A 17,723-nucleotide genomic window follows, 5' to 3' on the forward strand; every position below is an offset into this window, starting at 1 on the left:
ATGTGGCTTTCAGAAAATCATAGGACTGCAACATAGAAATCTGACTGCCATCCAGCCAAACAAGTTGCAGATCATCCACCCATTTGTATTCTATCCTCTACACATGGGAATTATTTAAGGCTTCAGCTATTCCGATTGCCTCCTACTTCCCCAGTGAAATAGGTCAGAATGGGAAGTTAAGGGGACAACCAGATCAACCATGGTAGTATGGAATGGTGAAGCAGGCTCAAAGGGCCAAGTGGCTTACTCCTGCTCTTAATCCATGCATAATACAATACAATATATAATACAATGAAACATAGCACAGAAACAGGCCCTTCGGCCCACCGTGCCTGAACCAATTCATAGTCCTTATTTAGGCCTACTACTTATTGCACATGCCGGCCCATCTTTTCGCCTCCTATTCATGTGTCTGTCAAGATAAACTTTAAATGTTGCTATTAAGTGTGGTTCCATCACGTCCACTTTTGCAGTCCAGGTACTTTCCAACCTCTGGTGAAAAATTTTCCCCACATTTCTCCCCTTCTCACCTTGAACCTATGCTCTCTTGTATCTGACCTGGGAAAAAGCCTCTAACTATCCACTCTATCTAGGCCTCTCACTTTTGTAGACCTCTATGAGATGTAGGATTGAGCAAAAATTTCCATCATCTGAAATTACTGAACAGACCCTGAACTTTTCCAATATATAAAATGCTGGGCAAAATTATGGACTGATAAAGCTATGGTAAATACACACCAGAGCCAGCAGAATGGAGATTTTCGTCTGGGACGACTGTTCAGTTTGGAATTCCAATTTACACCTCCATTCTAAAAGAACAATCAACTGAAACCAACAAGAATCTAGCGCGAGACAGCTTTTACACCTCAGGCAACCTAGCACAGATAGTCTGGGCCAAAAGTGTTTTTTTTTAGATTACTTACAGTGTGGAAACAGGCCCTTCGGCCCAACAAGTCCACACTGACCCGCCGAAGCGCAACCCACCCATACCCCTACATTTACCCCTTACCTAACACTACGGGCAATTTAGCATGGCCAATTCACCTGACCCGCACATCTTTGGACTGTGGGAGGAAACCGGAGCATCTGGAGGAAACCCACGCAGACACGGGGAGAACGTGCAAACTCCACACAGTCAGTCGCCTGAGTCGGGAATTGAACCCGGGTCTCAGGCGCTGTGAGGCAGCAGTGCTAACCACTGTGCCACCGTGCCGCCCACATGTGGTGCTGGAAAAGTACAGCAGGTCAGAGGCAGCATCAGAGGAGCAGGAGAGTCGACATTTTGAGCATAAACTCTGTATCAGGAATGTGGATTGGGGTGGGGGTGCAAGGAAGCTGAGAGATAAATGGGAGGGGCATAGGGCTGAGGAGGAAGTTAGCGAGGAATGCAATTGGTAGATGAAGGTGGGAGGTGATGGTGATAGACAGCTTGGGGCCTACAGATAAACTGGTTATTCAACTTCAACTGAAATCCATTCACACACGCTCTTAACAATTGGCAAACCAATTGACTTCAGAAGAAACACAATGGACAAGACAGATTTGGCACAAAGATAAAGGGGCCCACAATCAGTATAATTGCAGGCCCTAATCTCATCTGAAAGGGCAATTTTTCAAGAATGTTTCAGCTATTTCCAACAGCAATTCTGAGAACAATCCAAGACCATCCAAGAACATTCTTTGTGTGTCCGAACAAGAGTTACCAGACACAGGCCTATTCAAAACAGGGGAACCAATGGCAACCAACCACAACCAACAGACACAAGAACCCACAAACACCGAAAACCAACCAATTCAAACGACACCACAGGGCATCAGACATCCTGGTAAAAACCAGGTCTACAATACCGGCAGAAAAATTTAAAAAATCAAGTACTTAACTGATACATCCACTCTGCACATTACCACTTCAGCAGACTCAACTCAAACTGAAAACCTATGTACTCCACCGTCTTCATCCAGGCTCCAGGTACAGCAAACCTGAACAGCCAGGCATGTTTCAAAACTGTGTGTTCCTCAGCGATGAGCTGAAACTCTCCAGACACCAAAGTTCCCACCCAGCGAGCAGGAAGGAGAAGGTGTGTGGTGACAGACCTTTGTGGTGTCATATGGGTTGGTTAGCTTTCGGTGTTTGTCAGTTCTTGGATCTGCTAGTTGTGGTCAGTTGCCATTGGTTCCCTGGTTCAGAACAAGTCTGTATCTGGTAGCTTTTGTTTGGAAACTCTCAGAACGTGCTTGGATTGTTCTCAGAATTGCCCTTGGAAATAGCTGTTTGGAAGGTTCTTGGAAAATAGCTTCTGGAATTTAGCTCTTGGACCCCAAGGGTAGGAAGTCTGATTAAAGTTTCCGTAATTTAAACTTTTGTTTTTCGGTTCTAGTAGTCTTTAATCTAGTTAATAGTGGATTTAATAGTATTACTGTTCTCTATAATGTTGATTGTGGAGAAAGTGAGGACTACAGATGCTGGAGTCAGAGTCAAGAGTGTGGTGCTAGAAAAGCGCAGCAGGTCAGGCAGCATCCGAGGAGCAGCAGAGTCAACATTTAATGCATAAGCCTTTCATCAGCCCCTGCTTTTCCAGTACCACATTCACAGCATTGTTGATTGTGTCAATTTCCCTGCTTTATTACATTTACCCAAATTTCTTATATTAGACTCACCTTTTGTATTGTAAATAAATGCAGAGGTTCTTTTACCCTGAAACACCTGTCTATCACCTTCTTCATTTCACATGCCCTAATGTCCAGTGTTGAGGAACAGGGATCTAGAGGTGATTCAAATTACCTAAAAATCTGAATATAACTGATCGCAAATTAGAACCTTACAGAAATTGCCCCTCATCCTCCAAATTTCCAGTGAAAATAATCCAAGTTTATTCAACCTCTCCTCAAAACTGAAACACCATCCCCCTCCCCCCCATCTCCCCAGACCAGGCAACATCCTGGTAAACCTTCTCTGCATTCTCTCCAAAGCATCCACATTCTTCTGATAATGTGGCGACCAGAACTGCACACAATATTCCAAACCTTTCCATATTCTACATGTTTCTAAGTGCACTTACATCTCAACATGTTGAATATGAATGGTTATAAGCTTCAATAAACTTGGTCAGTGACAGAAAAAGTTCACTATACACAACATCTATGCACCCTACATTCCCAAACAGTCATAGATGAACTGACACTCAGGCATGCCTGTCTGCTCCCTCTCCCACAGCCTACAGGTCTGCCTCAGCCCAACCCCTTCTCCAGGAATAAACCCTCAGGGTCTAGCACACTCTTACACACTGACTTGGGTTAAAACTCTCCTGTCTGGTGGCTATGGCAACAACTTGGCTAAAACTTCCAATGACCCGCTCCCACTCACCTGCCCTTGGCTGCACCACCAATCACACGATCTGTCTCTGGAGGAGCAGTTAGTGTGAGAGAGAGGGACGCTGTGATTGACCGAGCTGGAGAGCCTTATGTCAGACAGAGTCTAGAATTGATCTTATACATTCAGTAAGAAAAAGGGGATAAGGTGATAAGGGGCAAGAGAGAACATTTAAAACTAGAAACGAGAGGCAGGAGAGAGTGATAAAGGCAGTGCTGGATTTAGTCAGTTACAACTAAAGGCCTTATACAAGGGACTGTTAAATGTGTAAAAAAAGAACTAAATTTCAAATTTTGCATATTGCATTGAAAAATGAAGGAGATGGAGAAAAACAATTCTCAATAAATGAACATTTCTATTCTCATATGACAAAACCTTGCTACTATACAGTTAAAACATAGAATACCTACAGTGTGGAAGCAGTAAATTTGGATCATCAAGTCCACGCTTACCATCCCACCTAAATTCACCCCTTACCTTTCTATGTAACCCTGCATTTCCCATGGCTAACCCAGCTAGCCTGCATATCCACGGACACTATGGGCAACTTAGCAGTGCCAATCCACCTAACCTGCACATCTTTGGACAATGGGAGGGAGCCCACACAGACACAGGGAGAAAATGCAAACTCCCCAAAGACGATCGCCCAAGAGTTGAATCGAATCCAGGTCCCTGGTGCTGGGAGGCAACAATGCTAACCACTGAGCCACCGTGTTGCCCTATTATATTATTATATATAATTATACATGATTATTATATTTTTATACAGCATAGTGCCTCTTTGATCTTAAACATGTCCAAAAGGTTAAAGTTTTGATTTATTCTCATCCCCCATTCCAGCAATGCAGTGCAGTACAGCATCCTCTAAGCTCATCTGTCTCTTACTGATGGGTTGCAGGACTAGACCAGGTCAAAAACACTTCCCTCAACCTCCGACGTAATCCATTTAGTCATTTCAGTCAATAAATAAAAGCCCCTTATAAAAGCATTTCAAGACAATAATAAACACAAAAACATATTTTTTGAATTTTGAACTGTCTTCCTTCTGAAAAATAAATTTACTTTCTAAAATCTAATAAATCATGAAAAACACTTCCTTTCTCCTTCAAACCAGGCAAATATTGAAATGTGTGCATTGTCTTTTTTACATGTACTTTACCTATAAATATAAAGGATTGATTTCAGAAAATTTGTCTGGAGCTTCTTTCTCTCATTATTAGAGTCAGCTGTTAAAAATGAAGGGAACATTTGAAAGTGATGTCAGGAGGGATAACAGAAGCAGCAGCTTGAAGGATGGAAGAAACAATGTTCAAACATTGATAGTTATTTCGCCATCACATTCATCAAGACAGTCACCCAGGCCCAACACAACCACAAACGTCAACCTCTTCCGCTCGGACCAATGATTCAGGTAGGAATGTGACTATTGCATCCGAGAGTATTACAGAGCCTGAAAACCCAGCTGAAGAAAAGAGATACACAACATCTCTTGGCAAAGGGTAAGGTCTCATTCAGGATACAGTGGGTCCCTCAGACCATTAACACTGGAGTGATCCATTTAACAAATCGAAGCAGTCATTTGAAAACCAGATTAGATATTGTTCTATATCAGTCAACAAACATTCATGGTGAAAATACATATCAGGACTGTCAGTATATGCTCCAATAACTAGTGTTTATTGTTTGTCTGCAAACTCTTCTTAACTTTATGGGCATCACTAGCTAGTGATGGTGTTAATGACTGGAGAATTCCTGTTGGAATTCAAATCATGAAATCTCCTGAAAAGCTTTACTTGCAGATTTGATGAGCAGATGTGGGTTAACCATGGATTAACAGCTGGAAGAACAGATGAAAAATGAGCAAGCATACTGTAGGCCTGTGCATGAACGTATTATTCACAGCTATGTACACTTGAGAAGAACACGAGCTAGCATTTAGAAGAGACAATGAAGAATTTGATAGAAACGTTCTTGGCTCGGCAGAAGTCATTGCTAGTTTTTACTTATTTCTTGGCAACAAAATAAAACATTTGGAAGCAGTTGGTTTGGGAAGCCTTCAACTTGTCTTTGGATTTTAGAAAAATGAGAGGGGATTAATTGAAATGTATAAAATTATGAGAGAACTAGACAATCTAAATGCAGGGAATAATGTTTCCCCAACTAGGGGCTGCAGAGTAAGTGGTCTTGGTCTCAGGATACATGGTCACCAATTTTAGACTAGGATGGGAAGAGTTCTCTTCACTCAGAGGGTGCTGAACCTATGGCGTACTCAATGCTTTATGTGCAGGAATTTGTTGAATTTTCTGGCAGAGATGCAGTAAATTGCTATTTAGATGATTCAGAACATGCAATAAATGTACACATCCCTCTCTGCCTCCACAAAATGATGGGCGGTATGCAAAGTATTTTCAAGCTCTGAATCCACCACACCAAAATATGATCTCTCTGACTCTAGCGGGAAAGCTCATAACAGAGAATCATGGTTTATTTCTTCATGCTCTTACTCATCTTCAGACTGATGACAGTGAAAAAGGTGATTTGAGAAGCCAGTATTTCTCGGGGAAAATGAAGGAATTTGCATTTGTGCTGGTGTAAGAACTTTTGAAATCTTCAATTAGATCATTCCACAAAGCCAGTGAGACCGGCGAGGTGGCACAGACAGTTCTTTGCACAGGCAGAGCATTACATGTTCATTGCTAACTTCTTGAACAAAACCCAAGAAAGTTTTGATGAAAATGAACTCAAAGCAAGAAAAAAACCTGCCTGATATAGTAATTGTGTGAATAAAAGAAAAGATTGAAAAAGAAAGAAGTCAGTGATGGCAATGCATATAGTTGCTGGTGAAATACTATCCCCAAGACACATGTTATGAATCAAATTCTTTATTTTTGTTTGATAGATACACTTAAAATGAACCAGAAAATCATATCCAAAAATGTTGTATGCAATTTTACATTTTTAGTTGATTTAGGTGCCTCAGAAAAACACTTGTGAGATGTTGGAAAGTTGTGAAAGTTTACTCTGATGATGTTGATGATTAATCTTGTCGAAGAAACAAACATTTCCAAGCTTCTAATCAGGAAAATTATTCAGATAAAGAGCATTTTTGCCACCTTGACCAGTATTGAACCATCTCCCACAATGAGATTCAATCAGCTTCCCCGAATGTTGAAGCACTATTGCGACTGTTTTTCAGGCAAACGGTTACAGTAAAAGCCACTTAAAGCCAAAAGAGAACGAATTTATCTTTCCTTCAGCAGTTATGTTAAGTAGTAACTTTTAATTGATGGGTTGGAGACCTTTTATAAACGAACTAACCACCCTGTGCCTCTCACAAGCCACTCAAAGCTTTTGGAGAATGATGTTCAAAAGGCAACGTTCTAATTAGCACAAGAATCAAAACAATAATCTCAGCAGCCCTGTGAACAGGAACCACTGAACTGCCTTTTATTCCATGCATTACATCCATTTCTCTCCTATGTCTATGTCTATGTCAATGTGTATGAACTCGATTTTGAGTCTTGCAGAGGTTGCACGGTCTCCAAGTAGAAAATGACATGCTATTCCCTTAACTTGTGCTGAGCCTCACTGGAGCACTGCAGTAGGCCTGTGATAGAAATGTTGACATGGGCTTGCTGGAGAGCTGTTGCATGTTTTGAAACAGTGACCCTGACAGTCATTGCAAGAATCATTTATACAGTTGACTTCTTTATTCTCTTGTGGGAAATGGGTGTCACTGGCTGCATAGCATTTATTGTCCATCCCTAGTTCTTCTTAAAAGGTGGTGGTGAACTACCTTCTTGAATTGTTGCAGTTCATGTGCTATAGGTAGATCCACAATGCCCTTAGGAAGGGAGTTCCAGGATTTTGACCCAGGAACAGTTAAGGAACAGTGATACATTTCAAGTCAAGATGGTGAGTGGCTTGGAGGGGAACTTGAAGGTGGTGGTGTTCCCATGTATCTGCTGCTCTTAACCTTCTAAATGGAAATGGTTGTGGAATTGGAAAATTCTGACTTGAGAATCTTTGGTGAATATCTGCAGTGCATCTTGTAGATAGTACATACTGCTGCTCCTGAACATCGGTGGTGGAAGAACTGGATTCTTGTGGGTGTAGTGCCAATCAAGTGGATTGCTTTGTCCTGGATGGTTGTTAGAGCTGCATTCATTCAGGCAAGTGGAGGGTATTCCATCACCACTTCTGACTTGTACCTTGTAGATACAAGCTCTCAGAAGTTAGGAGGTGAGTTACTTGCAGCGGAATTCCTAGCTTCTGATCTGCTCTTTTAGCCAGTGAGTCTAGTTGAGTTTCTGGTCGGTGGTAACTCTCTATGATAATGATAGTGGGGGAATTCAGTGATGGTAGCACCATCAAATATCAATGGGCAGTGGTTAGATTCTCTCTTATGGGTGATGGTTGTAGCCTGGCATTTGTGTGGCATGAATGTTGTCAATTGTCAGCCCAAGCCTGTATATTATCTAGGTCTTGTTGCATTTGTACATGAACTGCTTTAGTATTTTAGGAGTTATTAATGGTGCTGAATTGTGCAATCAATAGTGAACATACCCACATCTGACTTTATGACAGAGGGAAGGTCACTAATGAAGCAGCTGAAGATGGTTGGTCCTCGGACACTATACTGAGGAACTCCTACAGAGATGTTCTGCAGTTGAGATGGCTGACTTCTACCAACACAACCATATTTCTGTGTGCCCTAATGAGTGATGAGTTTTCTCCTGATACCCATTAGTTCCCATTTTGCTTTGGTTCCTTGGTACCATACTTGGTGAAATGTAGCCTTAATGTCAAGGGTATCACTTTGACCTCATCTCTGAAACTCAGCTCTTTGGAGCATGTTTGAACCAAGGCTGTAATAAGGTCAGGAGCTGAATGGCCCTGGTGGAACCCAAGCTAGGCTTTACCGACCAGGTTATTGCTGAGCAGATGCTGCTGGATAGCACTTATGGTGACACCTTCCGTCACTTTACTGATGATCGAGAGTACACTGATAGGGCAGTAATTGGCTGGGTGGATTTGTCCTGCTTTTTATGTACAGGATATACCTGGGTAATTTTCTACATTGTCAGGTAGATGCCAGTGATGTAACTGTACTGGAAGAGCTTGGCTAGGGGAGCAGCAGGTGCTGGTGCACAAGTCTTTAGTCCAATTGCTGGAATGTTATCAGAGTCCATAGTGTTTGCAGTAGCCCAGCACTTCCAAATATTTCTTGATGCCATGTGGAGTGAATGGAATTGATTGGAGACTGGCATCTCTGATGCTGGGTCCACCTTGAGGAGGCCAAGATGGATCATCCATTCAGCACTCCTGGCTGAAGATTGCTGCAAATGCTTTTGGACTAGGCTCTTCCATCATTGAGGATTCAGATGTTTGTGGAACCTTCTCCTTTACTGAGTTAAATTATTCACCATAATTTATGACTAGATGTTGCATGATGCAGAGTTGAGATATGATCTGTTGGTTGTGGGATCACTTAGCTCTGTCTATCACTTGCTGCTTATGTTGTTTAGCATGCAAGTAGTCCTGTTTGGCAGCTTCATAAGGTTGATACCTCATTTCTAGGTAAGTTTAGTGCTGCTCCTGGCATGCCCTTCTGCACTTTCCATTGAACCAGATTTGATCCCTTGGTTTGATGGTAATGGTTGAGAGGGGGAACACGGGGGCCATGAGTTTGCAGGTTCTGCTGGGGTACAATTCTATTGCTGTTGACAGCATGTGGCATATCATGTATACTCAGTCTTGAGTTGCTATATTTTTTCGAAGTCTGTCTTGTTTAGCATGGTGATAATGCCACATACACGGAGGATATTCTCAGCGTGAAGGCTGCACTGCATCTCCTTAAGGACAGTGTCGTGGTCACTCTTACCAATACTGTCATGGACATATGTATCTGCAGCTGGCCGATTGATAAGGATGAAATCAAGGCAGCATCCAAGGAGCAGGAGAATTGATGTTTCGGGCATGAGCCCTTCTTCAGGATTCCAGAGGAAACCCATTTAGACACGGGAAGAATGTGCAAACTCCACGCAAACAGTTGTCTGAGGCTGGAAGTGAAGATTTCAGAGGACAATTGAGAGTCAACCACAATGCTATGGGTCTAGGAATACAGGTAGGTCAGATCAGGTAAAGATGGCACTTTTCCTTCCCTGAACAATGTTAATAAACCAGATGGTTTAATCTTAATTCCAGATACTTTAGCTAAATAACAGCACCACCTTTATCAGCAGGCTTGATTATGAAGTGAGGGCTGAATCTGACTGCATGCAGTCAAGTCAATTCCAAGGAAGATAGGTTAGAATGGGGAGGGAAACACAGAAACTAAGGCGATCAATATATCATTAAAAGTTCTCAATGAATAGGCAAAATGCAGGTAAAAGTTCAGAGGGAGGGGTCCAAGTGGAGGGAGAGTGCTGGAGGTGGGCAAAGAGATCTGTGGGACTGGGAGAGGATTCTTGTCCAAAGAAGTGGGCACAGAGGTGAAGGCGACAGAAGAAATGTTCAATGTCATGTGCCCAAAATTCACAGAGGAGGCTGTGCAAAACTAAGACCTTTGTTGAGTAAAAAACATTCAGCCTCAAAGTGGAAGAGATGATCATAAACACTCGACAAGATGTGGGGTTAAGAGAAAGGATAGAGACAGAGTGAAGGGGAGGGGAGGAAAGGGCATGGTCCCTGGGGAATTAGCTTTGGAAAGGAGTTTAGGAAACTACTTTGCCAAAAAGTAGGAGCATAAATGAAAGTAATGATGTCTGTGGAAGTAAAAATGACTCCATGCTCTGGTTGTCTGCCACTTCAACACACCACCATCTTTTCTGGCCAACTCTCTGTCAGGTTTGCTGCAGTGCTCTAATGATGCTCACTGCAAAGTGGAAAAACAGCATCTCATTTTCCGACTGGGGACCCTGCAGCCTTCAGCCCCCACAGCCCAGGTCTTGTCATGGCACAGCACAGCCACCCCATTTTCACCCACTTGCCCATTATCACCTTTTGTTCTTCCCTGGCCTATTACCAACCATCTCTTTGCCTGCCTCTTTTCACCTCTGTCTCTCTGGGTCCCGTCTCCACATATCCGCTCACTCCTTTTACCCCCATCCCTCCTCCTACTGACATGATAAATACCAATTTTTCCTTGATGCTGTCAGTTCTGAAAAAGAGTCATTGGACTTAAAACATTATCTCTGATTTTTGTCCATAGACCTGCAAAGTTTCTCCAGCAATTTCTGTTTGTATTGCAGATTTCCAGCATCTGCAGTTCTTTCTTTCATGAGTCAAGTTTGAAGCTGTCATCCACCTTCCCAGTTCAGCCGTATGACCTGCCAGTTGTTCCAAGAACAGGCTGAATCTGTAGTGCCTCTAACTTTCCCAAATCAGTGCACAATCATCCTGGGGTCACGCAAACTGAGTGCCAGATGTGATCTCTGAAGTTAAAGAGCACTTTACGCTCAATGACTGTCCCACTCACGACCCCAATCATGACCTCTGCGACCTCCATCCAGAGTTTGGGAACTTCTGGTTTAAGCAGTTCAAGGCACACTATGTAACAGAACAAGCTTCAGCTTAGAAAAATACTGGCTGCATATAATCTGAACTCACCATTACTACTGAGACACTAACCATTATGTAGAGAGAATATTAAAGCCCATTTAGAATGTCCTTGATATACAATCTGTAGTTTCGACTTTGACATATATAAGGAGCTAATTTTGTCATCTTCAGTAGGTTTAAGCCTGTAACAACATCACAGGTGCTGTGTGTCCTAGAATTGACAAGATATGAAGGACAAATATTCCATCCAGTTTCATCTTCTCTAAATCAGAAGCTTGATGATGTTATTTCATTCTTCACAGCCCATTCCCAAATTTATGTTTATCCCACCTCTTATGACGCTGTCACTGCCTCTCACTTCTCACACTGTTCATCTGACATCCAGTTCCCGATGAGCTAAACTTTCTGCCAAGTAAATGTTGGGAAGATCAAAGCTGTTGTTGCCTACTATGAGCTACAGTTTCCTAGTCACCACTTCCAATCCTTTTCTTGGCCACTGCCTAAAGCTGAACTGACTACTCATAATTTTGAGTTGTATTTGTCGTCAAGATGAGCTTCCATCTCTAACACTGCTTGACCATGCCACCTATGACTCTGCTGCGCTCTGACTATACTGCCTCTGACTGTGTCACCCAATTGCACAGCCTCTGACTGTACTGCATCTGACTGTGTCACCCCTGATTGCATTGCCTCTGACTGTGTTACCCAATTGCACAGCCTCTGACTGTACTGCATCTGACTGTGTCACCCCTGATTGCATTGCCTCTGACTGTGTTACCCAATTGCACAGCCTCTGACTGTACTGCATCTGACTGTGTCACCCCTGATTACACTGCCTCTGACTGTGTCGCCTTTGACTATCCCACTTCATCACTTTCAATGTAGGACTCAACCATATATTTATTATCTCCAGACATGAGTCAGCACTCTGCTGATCAGACATTTTTTTAAGCACAGAGAAATACCCTTCCAACCATCAAGACTGTGCTGGTCAAAACCACCCAATTATTCTGATCCCATTTTCCAACACCTGGTCTCCAGCCTTGTATACATTGTCTTCTGAAGGGGATGATAAAGTCAGTGAGTGGATACCTGGGCATCACATGAGGCTAAGCCAGGCATTCTAGATAGCATGCAAGAGACTGAGAGAGAATCACTAAGAATAAAAACATTTACCAATCACAAAGTGGACAGGACTGAATAGCCAATCAGTGCAAGTGTATCAATGGGGACAAAGATAGGGGGAGTCTGAATCTCACAGAGTCACCAAGCAGCTGGATTCACTGATCGGTCTTCTATATCCTTCTCCCACATAAACTAAGCTCAGCAAAAACTCACACCACATCTCATTCACCCATTGTTATCTGCTCACTGAATTACACTGGCTCTCAGTCCAGCTTCACCCCATTTTAAAATTCTCATGCTTTATTATGAAACACCTCTATGTCCTCACTCCTCTCTGGCTCTGTAACTTTTCATAAACCTATGATACTTTGTGATACCTCCACTCCTACAACTCTGGCCTTATAAATGTCTTGATTCAAATTGCTTCTCTCTAAACCTCTTCAGCTAAACCTCAATTTCCTTCTTTAACATCCTCCTTAAGACCTAGCTCTTGAGCAAATCCTTCAGCTCAGCTGCCTCAATATTTTCTCACGTGACTCAATGTCATCCTGTAATTGTTAATTTTCCTGTGAAGTGCTTGACGAGATCCTTAGCTACATTAAAAGCCCTATTAATGTTGGAGTTAATGTTATTAATTTTGGTCAGTACCTCCATTGCATTACAAGTTGAGAATTCCGTGATTCCAGCTATCTGGATCCCCCCTTTGGAATCTTCTCGCAAATCCAGAAATCCTGAGGCAGGGTTCAAGAGATCACGGATCATCTCATTGTATATCTGAAAAGAAAAAGAAGTGAGGAAAATGTATTTTCAGTTACATTGAAACGTACATTAATTGCCAATTGTTCTTCCCTCTTGTTAACCATTTTAACATTATACCATTGTTCTCCATTCTTCTACAACAAGCAGCATTTGTGAGAAGAGAAGATGGATTAGCTTTGAATCTAAATCCTGGAGATCCATGATTGCCTCAGATTGGAGACATCAATAAGCTAGATCATTTTAGGCTGGACACCCAGAGTTGGCTGAGTCAGATGACAGCTGAAGATCTTCAGTTGGTCTCAGTATCAGGTTAAGCAAAATGGAAATCAGTCAGGTTTGAAACTATGTGCTTACAGATACTGGGTAGGGAACAGACCTTGCTCCTCTCACCCACACACCATAACATTCCTATACTTACCATCAAAACATCAAAGCAGGAAAAACCTATCTAAAATTACAAATTTTGAAACTAAACGTTCCTTTGTCAGATTTATGCATTCAGCTAGCTGTGAATAATATATTGAATTGAAAAGAGTGAACCAAATGTTTCACACACATAAAATCCATAAATTTTTTTTTGGTTTTCATGTCCTGAACATATATGATCTCTGCTGTCAATATTAATAACATTCATGATAGGCTAAACACACAGATGAAGAGTTTGATAACCGTGATCTGCGCACAAATAGTGCTCAAATTACAGTTCTTTTAGGAAATGTTCCTTTTTGCTTCTATTTCCATTCAAACTCATCTGTACATTGCCAAACAGAAAGCCTTCCATAACCCACTGATGCCAAGCTGCATGTTTTAAGCATGATGAATGCTGAGCGATAATTAATCATTGAAGTTTGAAGAGATTGTCTTTTAGTGAGATTTTATCTCCACCCTGTTCAAGTGAACATTAAAGATCTAATCTGTCAAACACAAGCAGAGCATTCACCATTCATTTTCCAACCAATGATGTAAAATTATGTTTCTTCACTTCATATTTCAGGGATCTTCCTGTGGATAATGGGATATTATGTTTGTAAGAACTCCACTGAGGCCACTAACCCATCACTGAGTCACCCTTTATTTACATATGGAGAGTCTGTGACACTGATCTAACTCCCTTAGAGTCAGCTCTCAGAGTGAACCGGATGTCTGACACTCCTGTTCTCATCCGTCAGCCAGGCCTCCCTGACTGGACCAAACTAACAGCCCCAATCAGGAACTCATATCCACCTGGCTGACCTTGTTACAATCACTACAGCATTACCTCCACAATGGTGTCTGTCTCCCAAACCATCTCATTGTTGTCAAGTCTTTAAGCCAAAGGTGATGATAAGACACCTGTTTCTTTTCTCTTATAATGTTCTTAGGAATAATGATGTCTATTACCTGCTATTCACTGATATTATTCAAAAAGACCATTAATAATAGCATTTAAAAGATATTTCTTTTTTCCTTTCTCTCTTTTTTCATATATTTTTCTCCTCTTTGTAACTTTCTCTCTGTGTTAACGAAAAACACTGCCTGATACTGGAGTATAGTTCATTAGTGCTCTCAGGTACCTTGCTAGTATAGCATGAGGTACTGAGTGGTGTTTGCCACTAACAGAATGTTGATATCAAATCAAAAAGGCATCTTGTCTATCACATAAATTATAATGTGTTATATGAGTTTCAGTGCCTCTGTGATGACAGATCATAGCAGCCAGTTTGCAAATAGTGATGCTGACAACAATTTAGGATTTATAATCGGGTTCACAGTTTGATATCACTTGCATCCACTGGAAGCTACATCTATCAATACACAATGCCCTTTTTTACAAACAAAATGAACATGTACACACATAGCACCTGTTACAATGAACAGCTGACAGTCATTCTCCGGTTCATTTCTTAGGGCAATGCTGTGATAGATCAGAGTCAACCTGTCTTGTTTAAAATGTAACCAAAACTTGGCAGTTAACTATCAGTCACCATTGACTGATGCATTGTCCATTGCAACTGGTCTGTACTGGTCAGATTTCAGTTGCCAACCAATTAACACTCTCCGCTCATGAAATATAAATGTTGATTCCCCGTAACTTTGGAATTTCTTGTGAATTGTCTTGTTGAATGCAAGATGAAAAGCTTCAACAAAATGTCTTTTATAAGTAATATTCAAGGTTTGTACTATCAAATTACTATTACTGTAGTCATGCATAATCCAAAATAGTGAGGTATACCTGATTGTCAATCTGATCCCGTAAACATTCAGTGTTCACAGATTCCAGCAGGAAAACAATGACCACAGTCTAGGAACTACACAGCAGGTACTATGTTAATATTCACTGGTTCACGAGTGCCTGCTTTTTCTGACACTGTTCCAAACCTGGTAGTGTGGATTACCGAATGACAATAACAGTAGGGTTCCCCCAAATTTCTGCTTGAGCAACTTTGGATTTACCTCCAAGTACGACATGGAAACGTTATAATCCATGTTTTCACTTGTAGCTTCGATGGCCTTGAAAAGATCATTGAGAGTTTGGACATAGATTCCAGGTTTACAGTCCATCCCCAGCATTGTGTAAGTCTTGCCAGCTCCTGTACCAATAAAATGCTCATGGTAAATCATTTACCTGTAGACAAGATAAGGGTAAATTCTGATTGTGGCAATTCAAATAGTATTTATGATAATAAGGGAATGGCTGCAGTAAGTGGAAAGTTAGTTAGATTGAAGGTAGATGCTTTCCTGAAACTACCATTTGTACTCCAAAGAGTGCTGAACGTTTTTGCCTGTATGTGGTATATTTTACCTATCATCAGATAATTTTGTACTGCTGAATTTACATCTGCATTAGCTATGAATTATATTTATCAGTGTTATCATTTATTAGGCATACATTAATGCAGCAAGAGTGGGGAAAGGGATTTACCTACATGTTCTTGTTAACAAATGCTAACCAAACAAGAAAAGGGGGACAAGTCAAAACTCAAACCGCACAAGTTAAACACCTTCAAAGAAAATCCTGAAGTATGCATACTGATTGATTGGCTAACATGGCATGAAACATCTGAGGCTGCCTGGCGTGAGAAGTCACTGCTATAATGACTTGTCAGCCAATGACAAAGACAAATTCCTGATTAACTTGAGCCATAAATCTGCATGAATGCTACAAAGGATTATTTGGGAACAACTTTCCAACAAGTGTCTCTGAAAGAAGTTATGAATTCCAAGGTCAGCAAGCCCTGTGCAAGAGTTACCTCTGACTCAATTAGAGTCATAGAGGTCCATCGGACAGAAAGAGAAAACTATTCTAACCTTAGTTTCAATTACTTGGCCTATAGCCTTCAATGTCTTAGCATCTAGAGATGTTTTTTATTCATTCTTGAGATGAGAGTATCGCTGGCTGGCCAGCATTTGGTGCTCATCCCTAGTTGCTGTTGAGATGTTGGTATTGAGATGGCTTCTTTAACCACTGCAGCCTACATGCTGCGTGTATTTAAAGGTTATGAGATTAAAGATTCAAGATTATGATCTGCCTTTACCACCCTTACCAACAGCGAATTCCAGATTTCCATTACCCTTCATTTTTCCTCACATCACCTCCAAACCCCCTACTCTTTGCCTTAAATCTATGCTCCTTGATCCCTCCACCAAGGGGAGGGATCGACCCTATCTATGCCCCTCATCATGTTATATATTGAAATCACATCCCTGTTCCATTTCCTCTTCACCAGAGAAAACAACTAAGGTCTACTTAATCTCTGCTTTCTCTTCCAGCCTCCATTTTAGTTTTCTTCGTATCTTCTTCTTATCACAGAAATAATGAGCTGCATTCATTCCCCAAAATAATAATATTTTTTACTCATCTTAGAACAGGTAAACAAAATAAGGACTCCATACAATGGGTCTAAGGATATGGGGGTTGGCCATTCAACACTAAGATGAGGAGAAGTGTCTTCACCAGACAGCAGTGAATCTGTGGAATTCTCTGCCACAGGAAGTGGTTGAGGCCAACAACATTTAATGTTCTCAAAAAGGAGTTAGATATACCTCTTAGGGCAAAAGAGATCAAAGGATCTGAGGAGAAAGCAGGATTGAGTTGGATGATCAGCCATGTTCATAAAGGATGGCAGAGCAGGCTCAAAGGGCTGAATGGCCTACTCCTGCTCCTATTTTCTATGTCTCCTTGTTCTTCTTTTTAGAGAAGCTATGAACTATGTTTAGAAACAGAAAGATCATTTCTTCTGGATTTTTTTATTGTGGCAGTGTTTGCAGGAGGAATTTTGGAAATAACACCATAAAATTTTCTCAGGCAAATAATGGAATTTCTGACAATCCCTCAGTACTGCAATGATGTGACAGAAGGGTATAGAAGAAGTGTAGGATGGTCAGCCCTGCACTGGGAATAGCCTGATCTGGAGCACTGCTTGGAAGTTGGATACTTGCACCCTTATCCCCTCCAGCAAAAACACCTCTATGCCCAAAACATCAACTCTCCTGCTCCTCGAATGCTGCCTGACCTGCTGTACTTTTCCAGTACCACACTTTTGAACTCCACACAAATCCAAGTCATTTACTGAAAACTGGAACCACTACACATCTCCGCCATTTCTTAATCGCTGGCTCAGACTCCGCAATGTCACAACTGAAGTGGAATACTTGGGGACAGCAGCAGGTTAGAAACAGGGATATACCAGAGGTGGGTGGCACTGCAAATTAAATCAATGCATCACAATTGACATGTAGTTTGGCTCGAGCTGTGGTCACTGCCAGGTCCCATAGAACAAAGAACAGTACAGCACAGTACAGGCACTTCAGCCCTTGATGTTGTGCCAAACTTTTATCCTACTCTAATCATCCCCTGGAGATAATTCTAATCCATAGCTTTTAATCAAGATTATGGGCAAGATTTTGATTACCATTTTGATTCTAC

General features: G+C 41.5%; 1 protein-coding gene across 1 annotated transcript in view; it reads right to left on the reverse strand.

The window, feature by feature from the left end:
- Positions 1-17,723, reverse strand: part of LOC132825298 (kinesin-like protein KIF19) — a 303,850-nt gene that overhangs the window by 182,164 nt on the left and 103,963 nt on the right. The window contains exons 5-6 of the mRNA XM_060840402.1: positions 15,251-15,387; positions 12,707-12,832 (exon numbers count right to left, since the gene is read on the reverse strand). Coding sequence (XP_060696385.1) covers positions 12,707-12,832; positions 15,251-15,387 — 263 coding nt within the window. The remainder of the gene's footprint in view (positions 1-12,706; positions 12,833-15,250; positions 15,388-17,723) is intronic.

Source organism: Hemiscyllium ocellatum, chromosome 20 (genome assembly GCF_020745735.1).
Source record: "Hemiscyllium ocellatum isolate sHemOce1 chromosome 20, sHemOce1.pat.X.cur, whole genome shotgun sequence".
NCBI lineage: Eukaryota > Metazoa > Chordata > Chondrichthyes > Orectolobiformes > Hemiscylliidae > Hemiscyllium > Hemiscyllium ocellatum.